Raw genomic sequence first — 12,024 nt, 5'->3', positions numbered from 1 at the left:
CGTGTGTTTATGATGATGGCGCTGCCACACGGTAAGCGCTTCACAGTGCGACGTTAAGTAAACAGGGTGCAGACGTGCGTACTGCAGTTACAGTCACGTTAGAAAAAGACCGAGCGGAAGGCGGAGGAGGGGCAGGCTGGCAGGGAGCGCATTAGAACGTCAGCATAGGTCGTATTGCTGGTGGTGAATCACTTTTGATTTCCCAGCTGGTCTGGGGCACTGTTATGCCACGTCCACGATAAAAATAAGCACCTGAATATAAACTGGCGCTGCAGAGCCACGCCCACTGCCGAGCTCCCAAGTCGCTCAAGGCGCCCCCCCCCCCCCGCCCCCGCCGCTCCGCCTGGTGGTGCGCCGCGGGGGCCTTGCCGCCCCGGACTGGGGTTTGAGTCTCGGCTTTGTCAGCTGGCTCTGTCTCTGAGTTGTTTCTGTGTTTTTTCACAGCTATACGCTCCGTGTAGCGGTAAAACGGAAACCATCGCCCCAGCCTCCCGGGGGTGCCGCGGGGATTGAGTGAGGTGGTGGGAACGCCCGCAGGCTGAGCGCCCAGGACACGGCGAATCGCCACGGAGCACAGGCCCCGTGACGTGACCCTGGCTGCCGCTCTGGGCGTGCTGGATTCGGCCACAGAGCGTGTGATAACGTTTTCACCCACAGTTACAGTTCTTAGATTTTACATAACATACGGTGTTGTGGGTTAACGGGGCCCCTGAAAAAGATATGTCAAAGTCGTAAGCCCCGAACCTCAGCATGTGACCTTATTTGGAAATACAGGCATTGCAGAAGCAACTGGCTGGGTCACCATGAGGTCCTACGGGAGCAGGGTGGACCCGCACCCAATGTGACCGCTGTCCCTATAAGAAGACAGCCATGGAAAAGACAGGGGACGTGGCACGTGACGGCAGAGGCAGAGGTGGGAGGGAGCCGCCGCAACACCAGGGCAGCCGAGGCGGCCAGCAAACCCCCAACGTCAGAGGAGGCGGGAAGGGCTCTCCTGCAGGTTTCGGAGGGAGCCCCGTCCCGCAGACACCTTGATGTTAGGCTTCGGCCCCGGCACTGCTGCTCTGGGCCACCCAGCTGGTGGCACTTGTCCCGGAAGCCCTGGGAAACCACCACACGAGGACTTCCACTTTCTTACAAAACGGGAGCGCCTAACACCGCCCGGCTCCCTTTCTCACCGCAGCCGGGAGCCAGGCCCGGTCTGCCGCCGCCCCCTCTACCCTGCCGCGTTCCGTGTGCGCTGCTGCCTGCCTTAGAACGGAGGAATGTCTCACGCAACCGTATCTCTGTAAAGGACAAGCAGGGAAGAGCGGGCCCATCCCCATGGAGGTAGAAAGTGCACTTATGCTGGCCCCACCTGCGCTCTCCTGCGCCACGCAGCGCTGGGCACTGCCGGTGCCAAGCCAGGCTGCTCGCGGCCTCCGCCAGGACGTTCAGACACTGTCCCCGCAACTCCACATTTATAGAAAGCACGCAGTTTTGCCCTATTCTGAGAAAGCTCACAGCTCCTGGTTCCTCGGAACAGGCTGAGATGTTACAAACCAAGCCCGAGTGTCCTTTAAATCCTTCAAAAGGCCTCGGTGTTTGTTTTTAACTTGGCGTGAGCAGCCCTGAGGCCTAAACACAGATTTCATCCGTGAGTTTTCCACGAATAAGTGACAAAAACCGGGGCCATGGCCATCGGTTACGTATCACTGAGGGACAGCAATGACAGGCTTTGCACCATTAAACCTGCGGAGGTGAGAGTGGCCCCGTCCCTGGACCCCTGCCCCGCAGGCCGGGCCACCGCGCCGTCGCAGGCTCACCTTGGGTGGCTTCAGGCCTTTCCCGCGGTGTTTCTTGGGACGCAGGAGCCGTTCTCGCTCCTAGAAGGAAGCACAGCCGTGGGCACTTTCAGTCGGCCTCCCGCCGCACCCACCAACCCAGCTGCCCCCTGGGGGCGCCGCCCACGCCGCCACCGGCCGCCTGTCTGCCCGGGTGCTGGCACCCACGTGACGCTGGTTCTCAGGGCAGCCCCCGCCCCCTCCAGCCTTAATCTCCCTGAGAGACGCCCCGATTTGCGGTCCCATAAGACTCCAGCCCGTCCGCTCTGGGGCAGAGGCCGTGGAGCACTGGGCAGTGCCAGGGGGACGGTCGCCGGCAGGACCACGGCCCGGCCAGAACGCCCGCGGCTTCGAGCTCGGGCACTGCCAGGCAGCTCCCCGCGGGCCCCCTCCGGCCGGCACACACTTTATGTTGCGGGTTCCCGGGTTCTCCCTGTGCCACGCGGGGCAGCACCCGCCCTGCAGTGCTGCCCTAGGAAGGACACGGGGCTGCTGTCACGGGCAATGGCATCTGCAGGGTGGCGGCTGCAGCGGCAGCGCTCGGCGCCTGAAAAAACCAGTAAACCCTCGCCTTTCTCACCCAGTGCCATTCCCCTTCGGCTGCCGGGCGGCCCAGGCGTGATGGGGCTTGTCCGCAGCCCTCCCAGTCCGCCCCTCCCCGTCCCTCCTGACCGCCACTGGCCCGCGCTCTCTATTCCCTCCCGTCTCCTGTCGTTCCTCTTTCAACCTGACGTCACTTCACCGAACGTGTACTTTCGGCTAACATTGCATCTGGGCATTTGTATAGCAAAGATGGGAGGAAGGAGGGATGGGTGGTGGACGGACGGAGGGACGGGTGAGTAGATGGATACACAGACGGAAGGAAGGACGTAGGGGAGGTGGAAAGGAGGGATGGAGAGAGAGTCGGATGGAAAGAGCACTGGAAGGAGGAGGGGAGCATGGGACAGACAGATGGGAAGGTGAACGGAGCAACCAGTGGGTGGCGGAAAGGAAGGAAGGGGAGGACGGGAGGGAGGAGTTAAAGAGATAAAGAGATAGGCAAGCAAAGTGAACTTGACAATGCAGTCAAATCCTTTTCTAGAATTTTGATCCCTGGCTTTTCTACTCTGAAGGCCCCTGAATGAACCCGCCACATGCTCACCTGGGCCAACAGGACACACTTTGCTTCTACATGCAACTAAAGCTCCCTGCAGAGGCTCCGTGCTGCACAGGAACCTGAGCGCCTCCCACGCAGAGCGCAGAACCCTCTGCTCTAACACCCGCCTGCTGAGGGTGCTCGCCTGCCCCCCCATCACACACGCCCACGCACGTGCACGCATGCACACACCTGGAGTCTTAGCGAGCTCCTCTATCTCTGGTCTGACTATAAGGTTCAGGATTTCGAGCTCATGGTCTACAACGATTAAGCTAAAAATAAAAATCAGACTCCCCAGGGCCAGCACACGCCCACTCTGCAAAGGCCAGAGGACTCATTCTTAAAATGGGCGCTGCTGCTGACGGCAGCAAACCAGGGAGATGACGTCAGAAAGACAGTAGCCATGGAAACTGCTCCCCAGCCCACGGAGCCGGAGCAGCCAGGTCGAGGCTGCTCGCGGCAGGACAAGCAGGGAGGTGCCAGGGAGCAGGTGAGCCCAGGGAGACCCACGCTTCAGTGGCGTCGGCAGCACCGTCCTGAAGCCCCGACGCCATGCCCCCACCCTGTCACCCTGACGCTTGGTGTCACGTGGGGCAGACGTACCAGGGAGAGGTCGTCGATGACGTGCTGCTGCTCCAGCACCTGCAGCCGCAGGAACTCGATCTCCTGCTCGTCCCGCGTCAGGCTGAGGTCATTCAGGGACGTGTGGCGCTTCAGAGACGCCTGCGCGGACAGCTTTTCTTTCTGCAGCCAGAGCGGGAGAGAGCCCCGCAGGACTGCTCAGCCCACGATGGTCATTAAGGACCCACTGTGCGCGTCTGTGCACAGAGTGTGGGCTTCGGGACACAGAGTGGGAGGGCAGATGGAGGGGTGACAGTCACCAAGTCCCCAGTGGGAGGAGGGCACGTCTGCCGAGCACAAGCCCAAGGCCAGGCTGCTGGGCCCACTGACCAGCAAGGGCTGGGCAGGCCCTGGGTGACCAGCCTGAACGCTAGACGAGGAAGCTGGGACAGCGCAGGCCACGCCGCGGAGTCACACGCTCGCGGGGCACCTGCCGGGGCCCAGGGAGGGGGCGCTCGCCTCCGCGCCTCAGCCTTCCCAGGTGTAGAACGGGGAGGGGGGCGCTGCACGACTTCGGGCAGTGGGCCTCAGCGCGCTCCCTGCACCGCCAACGCCAAGACCCCTCCCCACCGCAAAGGCCAGCGCCCTTGTTGGAATCAGCGCGTCCCTGTGCGGGGCACTTGGCAGACGTCGCAGTCACGTCTGCATGCGGAGTTTCCTCGACAAGCCAGCTTTTCTGTGAGGCCCTCCCCCGCTACACAACAGCCCTGCAATGTCGGTGTTTTCATTCTTGTTTTACAGATGAAGAAACTGAGGCGCAGAGAGAATGAGAGATGCGTCTAAGGCCGCAGGGCCGCGGCACAGACCCAGCGCACTGCCCACCTGGTGCTCTCCCTCACGCGCAGACGCCACTGCCTCGTGACTTCCTGACAAGTGACAGCAGGGGCCTGGCTTGGGCCGAGACTGTCCTCGGAGGCTTCTGGGGGGGCACCATATGCCATGAGGCTCAGGCCGCCCCCAAGGCGCCGCCAACTTACCATTTCCACGTTCTCCCTCGTGAGGGTCTTGATCTTCTCCTCCATCCTCTGGATGCTCTGTAGCAGGTCCTCATTCTTCTTGTTCATTCTCTTGTTCTTCTCCACCAGGGGCTTCAGCTGGACCTCCGTCTCACGGGAGCGCTTCAGCTGCGTCAGGAAGAGACAGAGGCCAGGTGGCTTTAAGGCACAAGAACTGGCTGACACCGACCCCCCCGGCGGAGGCCCACGGAGACCCCACCGGGACCTCCTCCAGGACTGGAGCCGCCCCCGTCAGGACCCCAGGTCCTGAGCACTGCAAACCCCAGGACGGGCCCGCAGCCACATGGCTTCCCAACCCAGACCCCGCTGAGCCTCGGAGGGGCCAGGTAAGGCGAGAGGAAGAGCCCAAGGTGGGGGCCCGCCAATCTCCCCCGGGCACCCCGCTGGCCAGAGGCCCATGCTGTGTGCACAGCCTACCCTTCTAGAGGTCATGGGTCACATGCATAAGGCCAATCCAGCTACCTAGTTCCTCCCACTCTTCAGACGAGACAACCCCGGGCCCCTCCGTGCACGGCTCAGCGCTGGGCATGGAGATAAATAAGGCGGTACCCAGCCCTGGCGAGCTCCCCGAGTCCCCTGCACACAGTCTCTCTTGTCTCATCAGCATTCGCGTGGCCCTTCTTGTGCCCACGTCCTGTGGTGGGGGCTGGGCTGGAGAGATGACATGGCAGGGGTGCCCATCCCACACATGAGGAGGGGGCACAGACAGCAACAGAGGCAAGAACACGGTGAGGCAAGTGGGAGGTGGGCACTCCAGGCTGGGAAACCACGTGTCCGGAGGGTCCGACCTGCCAAGAGCACAGCTCGTCCACGCGGCTGAATATGGGTGGCGGGGGCGGGGGGTGCCGGGGAGGCCTGATTTAGGGGCTGCAGGGCCCTGCCACCTGGCTTCCACCCCAGCCCGAGCAGGAGCTGTCTGTAGTCAGGTCTGCCTTCTGGAACCATCGGTCACTCTAACTGCTGTGTGGAGGCCCGTGCGGCGAGACAGAGACATGAGCAATGACAGCGTGGGCGACGGGGGGTGGGGGAGACCGCGCAGCCGGAGGTGCCCTCTCTGCCTCCTGAGTGGCGTCCTCGCTGACACCCTCATTTTCGAGCTGCCCGACCCCGGCCAAGTGCTCGGCCTCAAGTTTCCTCACCTATAAAATGGGAGCCTCGCCACGTGCCTGAAATAGTGATAAGCCCTTCCAGGCTTTCTCTCCCATTCAACCCTCACCAGCAACCCGGAAGGGGACCCTATCCCTGTCCCCGTGTCACAGACAAGGAATCTGACCCCAAAGAGGTGGGCGATGTGCTGAACGTCACACAGAAAACGTCAGAACCAAGAGTTGAACACAGGGACTGACTGCAGACCCTTGCCCTCCGTCACCAGGCCATGAAACCTGCTTCCAGAAACCTACCCCACGGAATCAAGGTCCAAGCGCGTAAAGACAGAAGTGCATATTCTGCGTGGCATTGTCTCCAACAGCAGAGGAACCTGGCAGAGCCTGAACTTCCGCCGGCAGAGGAACGGCTGAGTGGGCCGCGGTGCGTCCACACAACGGAGCACGACGCAGCCGTCAGAAGGACCGAGGCAGCTCTGGCTGCGCTGGTGGCGGAGCTGTGACTGGCCCGTCCAGTGACACAAGCAAGTTGCACAAAAAAACAAGGCGCACCAGAATCCCATTTTCTAATCACAAACAAAACAAAAACTCTGCCGGACGTGTTCGTCTGTTCACAGAAGCATTACAAACATGCAAGAACCACCTCACACGGCTGACAGCGGCGGCCTGTGATTGTAGGATGGAGGCATTGGCAAGCTGGCCACCTTCTACTTGAAATACTTCATGTTGCCTGAATTGATGCAAGCGGCCTGTATTTTTTTTTTCCTAATCCACTGATGTGAACTATTACACAAGTTCATGAGGAATTATTTTAACTCATGAATACTTCAGTGAGAAGAAAAGATATAATATTAGGTGCCCAGTCCCATTATAGCAATGTAAAAATATGCCTTTAAAAATCCCAAAAGGAAACGAATTTGCTTTGGCTCTGACACTTAATCACACCTTTCATCTTCCCTGCTTTTCCAATATCACGGGTACTTACTTTCATAATAAGACTTAGAACAAACAGAAATATTATGAGACATTAGGCAAGAAGTTTATGTGCTGATTACCGCTATGGAAAAATTAGGTTAGCTGTTTATCCAGAAAATGCAAAGATATTTTAAAAATTGCTCTCTTTGCCCTGGCTGGGTGGCTCAGTTGCTTGGAGCGTCATCCCATACACGGAAAGATTGTGGGGTCGGTTCCAGATCAGGGCACATACCTTGGCTGCAGATTTGATCGGCAGTCAGGGCATGTACAGGAGGCAACCAAGTGATCAGTCTCTCTCTCTCTCTTTCTACCTCTCTCTCTCTCTCTGTCTCCCTTTCTCTCTCTCTAAAATCAATAAAAACATATTCTTGGGTGAGAATCTTTTTTTAAATTGCTCTTTTTACTAGAGATTTATTCTTTACCCAGAAATCCATGATCACTGTTTTTAAAATTAGAAATAGGTAAGCTTTGATGGAAATAAAATATGGATAAGTAAAAAATAAAAATTATCCATAATCAAACCACTGAAAACAATTTCCAATATCCAGGATGACGATGTATTTTGTGCTATAAACTGCTCTTCTTTAATGTACTGCGAACCAGTTTCCATGGCAATGAAACACGACCCACGCCAGCATTCTTCACGGCCGCACACCATCACGGCGTCAGTGCCGCACGGCCCCTCTGACCAGCACGTGAGGACCGAACAGCTAGGAGCCTGGTTTCGTTCTGGACGCTACTATAAACCAAACCCCGACAGACATCCTCTTCACACTTCCCACCAAGCTCCACCAGCTGTTGCCAAGGACAAACTTTGGCTGAAACAAAGGGCAGTGACAGGCATCCTCAATGAGCCTGTGCTGGAAATGGGCAGAAAGAAATGGGGACGTAAAGAGAGGCCTCTGTGCTACCTTCCCGTGAAGCCCGTTTCGCGTCCGCAGGAAGCTCCCCGGTACTCCCCACCCCCCGCCCCCGCCAAGCCGCCACCCATCCCTGGGGCTGGTTACCAGCTCGTTCCTCTCATCTGCCAGGAGGGTGTTTCTGTCTTCCAGCTTCCGTATCACCGAATTTAGTTCAGCAATTTTCAGTTGAAATCGCCTCACATCCCGCTCATCCATGTGTTGGTCCTAAAAGGCAGTCAAGATTCGAAGGCACGTTGAAGCGGCCCGGGGGCCCTTCCTGGAGGACCCGCAGCCACGCTCGTGCGCCAGCTCCTCATCAGAGCCAGACGCCGGGCCGGGGCTCCCAAAAGTCCGGCGACACGAGCAATCCTCGAGCCCTGCCAGCAACTCGCAGAAAAGACTTCATTTCTAAGGTCACGAGAGTGCAAACCCACCAAAAGCCCCTCGCACCTGAGGGTGGTCACTGGGGGTCTTCGCGTGCGAGCCCCCGCCCGTGAACGCCCGTGGCGAGCAGGCCCCCTCCCCCGTCCCCTAGGGCAGACACTGAGCCCATGCTGCTCACCGCTGAAATGCCAGCACCTCAGGGCCGTCTGCATGTAACACACGAGGCCCTGGACTAGTCAGTGAATGAACAAACGAACGAACACACGCATGCATGCACGCTGCTTCAGCCTGCTCTGTGCCTGTCAAGGCGCCAAGCCGCTGCCCCCGGCACCCTGCTGCTGGCGGAGCCCCACCCAGCACGTGCTGCCTGACCGCGTCCCTTTCTGTGCTCTTACTGCATGCCCTGCGCTGACGGCCTCTTTATTTTCGATCGGAGGCAGCTGAAGGCCCCCAGAGACAAAAGCCACCGGCAGTCCACCTCTACACCCAGGGCCTAGCACATAGGCAGTGTCAGCGAAGCTGGAGCAGAAGGGCTGAGAGAGGGAAGGGAGGACAGACAGACAGATGGGAGGCAGGCAGGCAGCAAGCAAGCTGGCTGGCAGGGCGACCAGTGGCAGGAAGGACGGTGGGGGCCGGCACGCCCCAGCCCTCACCTGCGCGCCCATGAGCTCCGCCATGTCCCCTATGCCCGGCGGGAGCTCCCTCTTTGGGCTGCTGTGGTGCCGCTCGGCCTCCTTGACCTGCACCAGCTGCTCGTCCAACGCCTCCTTCTGAAGCAGCAGCCGCTGTGTCTGACCCGTTTGCACGCCCAGCTCCTTCTCCAAGGCCAGAATCACACGGTCTTTCCCTTTGATCTCATCCATCTGCAAAAGAGGGAGCATAAGCCGTCAATCAGAGGGGCTCCTGCCTGGGGGGTCGCCCCCGCAGCTGGCCTTGAGCCCAGGGGAGGTTAAGCCGTCCCACAGACCCGGGTCAGCCCGGGACTGCAGTCCACAGAGAGACTGCAGTCCCCTGCCCAGGTCCCGCTTCCACGGCTCAGAGGAGCAGAGACGCGGGTTCAGGGACCTATATGGTCAACCAGGCACTCGCCTTGAAACTTCGTCTATGTCCCTGTCCCTCTCACCGTAATGAAATAAAGCCCGGCCCCCTGGCCACAGCCGAGCTCTCTCAGCATGTGCTGCTCTCCTGGACCCCGCTCCCTTCTCCAGCCGTTCCGGTCCGAGCACAGCCTCGGCCCAGCCACCAAGCAGCTCTGGCTAAGGCCTCCACTGCTCTCCTGGCCCCCAGGCCCCCTGGACGCCCTCAGCATGACAGCGACACCCACTCCCTGCTCCCTGACCCTCTCCTGCCCCCTCCCACCTGTGCGGTGGCTTCTCTGCTCAGTGGCTTGATAGACCCCCCTGCCCCCTGAGCGTCGGCAGTTTCAGAGGCCTGGCCCTCTTCCTGGCCTGTGTCCTCTCCCCAGGCAGCCATGTCCTCACCCATGGCAGCAAGACCCTCCGATGCCACTGACGTCACCGCATTCCCCAGCGCTGGCTCCCCTTGGCGCCACGCAGTCACACAACCGGGTGCTTGGTATTTCTAAGGACCTCGCATGCCGGGCCACATGAGAGCTCAGTGTCAGCCCGGCCCGCCCAGCCCAGCCTCGCCCAGCGTCCCCTGGAGGAAACCAGGCAAGAGCTCCGGCCCCGGGCCATATGCTGCAACCGCCCCTGGACATAAAGCCAACAGCTGGGACACTGCCCCAGGGAGGGGGCTGTCCAGGGGCGGTGTCTCCCCCATCCCCCCGGACCAGGTCTTTCACAGACCCTGAGATTGAGACTCACTTGGAATGAGGATTGTTATGAATGTAATTAGTTAAGATGTGGTCACACTGGATAGGGTGGGCCCTTATGACTGTGTCCTTATAAAAGGAGAGGGGACACACAGCAGGAGACCAGGTGAGGATGGAGACAGAGACTGGGGTGACGCGGCCACAGCCCAGGAACGTCAGGGATGGCCAGTGGCCACCAGAGGCTGGAGGCAGCAGGCGGGGTCCTCCTCGAGGGCCTCAGAGGCACACAGCCCCGCTGGCACCTGGACGCTGGACTCCTGGCCCCCTGACCGGGAGGGAAGGAACCTCTGCTGTTTCATGCCACCAGGCTCGCGGCCATTCGCGAGGGCGGCCCCAGCCACGGACATGGGGCCCTCTCTCAGAACACTCTGAGACATTCAAGTGGACCGGAACCTGGAGCTCTGGCTTCGCGCCGCGCGCCATGAATTCAGCCGCAGACCGCTGCCGCCGCAGCCACCGCGCGGAGTCCTGGCTGAGAGCCCTGCGTGGCCCGATGGAGCGAGCTCCAGCCCCGCCCTCCGGCGGGCGGCCTCACGGCAGGCCGCGCCTCCCAACTGGGCGCCAGCCTCTGCTGGGTCCAGCTGTGCGGGGAGTTAGACCAGCCATGGAAGAAGTCAGCCCAGAGCCTGGCGAATTATAATGCGATCACGCCGGTGGCTGGATGACTCTGTTTTAGCCCCTGGTTTACAGAAGTCTGTCTTATTTAAACAGCAGACCGCTAAAAAGTGATAAAATGTCGTTGAGATTATAGGAGGGAACTGGTACCCCCGAAACCCAGACTGGGAGCTTTTCAGACAAAGCCTCCAACCTCCCCCCAGGACACTCTCCCGGACCACAGCCAAGGGTGCGCCTGGTGCGGCTTCTCCTTAAACAGGGACGGGACGTGGGTGCTGCGCCCCCTGGTGGCGGAGCACCGGCAGCTCCCGCTTCGGCCAGGACGGCAGCACCTTGAGGGAAGGCTCTTACCGCGCAGGAAACACGGCTGCCCTGCATGTGCCAATCTGGAAGCAACAGCTGTGTGAGGGGAGGCCACGGTTCTGAACACTCAAGTGTGCTCCATTATTCACCAAGGCCTGAGCGGGGAAACATCGGAGCAGAACACATCAGAGGCCTTGCCCGTGGAGCTTCCACTCCAGAGGGTGAGGCGGCCAGTCACAATCCGCAAGTGGACACTGTGGTGGATCAGAGAGTGACTAGGGCTGGGAGAAAAGACCAAAGCCAGGGGCCCAGCGGTGCCGGCTGCGTGGTGGGGCAGGTTAACAGCTAGGGCTCCAGCCTGTCTCCTCGGCATCCGGGCCGCATGCTTCTGGCTTTGCCCTGCAGCCCAGAAGCGCAGCCCCCACCACTGTGTGTACTAGCTCCTCCCACAAAGGCAACAGTATTGCAAGCACATGGCCTGCGGAGCCCCGGGCTCTCACCCTAGAAGAGCACCAATCCCCCACTTCTCCCAGTACGTGAGCGGTGGGCTCGTACCTCCTCCCACGGCAGGGCTTCCTGGAAAAGTCCACCAGCGGAGATGGCATCCAGGAACAGACGGGCAACAAGGAGTGTATTCGGGGGCCGACATCTCCTAGACCGTCCCATTTCCCCAGCCAGAGTCTGGACGTTGCAGAGACTCACCGGGCTCACACAGCTAATGGCAAGCACGCTCACTGTTTGTTGACTTTGTGTCTGTCTGGCCTCCAGGCTGGGCTCCCAGAGATCCTGCCCCTGCTCCCAGGACCCAATGAAGGGAGAGACTGTGATGCTGAGCTCCTTGAACGACATCACCTGGACGTGCGGACGTCCCCGGTGGCATGGCTGCATCCATCCCCCTTCTCCCACACGCCTAGTTTCAGCATATGGTTTAGAAGAGGGGTGGGGCTGAAAACATTCCAAGTTCCCAGAGCAGGCTCTGATTGGCTCACACCACTGTCCATCCCCATCCCCATCCCCAGAATTGGTTCAGGGGTGGGTGCATGACCCAATCAGCGGCAACAGCCTGAAGAGGGCATTGCTAGGACCCTCCCCTTTCTCTGGACTGTGTTGTGTGAGGACGTGGGGGTTGGCCCAGCAGCGGCCTCTCCCCAGCGCACCACGACAGCGCACAGCGTGGGGCAGGACAGACGCCGAGAAACCTGGGCCCCGGTGCCCCAGGCCTGCCGGCCCTCCCACCTCAGGTGTGAGAACTGACACCCTCAGGGCTCAAGCTGGTGTGTGGAGGGATTTTTTCACTGGCCACCGGAAGTTCC

At 60.1% G+C, this 12,024-nt stretch overlaps 1 protein-coding gene across 1 annotated transcript in view; it reads right to left on the bottom strand.

The window, feature by feature from the left end:
• Nucleotides 1–12,024, bottom strand: part of JAKMIP1 (janus kinase and microtubule interacting protein 1) — an 83,569-nt gene that overhangs the window by 30,811 nt on the left and 40,734 nt on the right. Inside the window, exons 4-8 of the mRNA XM_054582226.1 lie at nucleotides 8,613–8,822; nucleotides 7,681–7,800; nucleotides 4,557–4,703; nucleotides 3,562–3,702; nucleotides 1,806–1,865 (exon numbers count right to left, since the gene is read on the bottom strand). Of these exons, the coding sequence (XP_054438201.1) occupies nucleotides 1,806–1,865; nucleotides 3,562–3,702; nucleotides 4,557–4,703; nucleotides 7,681–7,800; nucleotides 8,613–8,822 (678 nt within the window). The remainder of the gene's footprint in view (nucleotides 1–1,805; nucleotides 1,866–3,561; nucleotides 3,703–4,556; nucleotides 4,704–7,680; nucleotides 7,801–8,612; nucleotides 8,823–12,024) is intronic.

This window comes from Pteronotus mesoamericanus, unplaced genomic scaffold (assembly GCF_021234165.1).
Source record: "Pteronotus mesoamericanus isolate MK-2021 breed Mesoamerican mustached bat unplaced genomic scaffold, CSHL_Meso_final contig_68, whole genome shotgun sequence".
Taxonomy (NCBI): Eukaryota; Metazoa; Chordata; class Mammalia; order Chiroptera; family Mormoopidae; genus Pteronotus; species Pteronotus mesoamericanus.
Note: the sequence above shows the minus strand (reverse complement) of the source record. Positions and strands in the feature narration are given on the sequence as shown.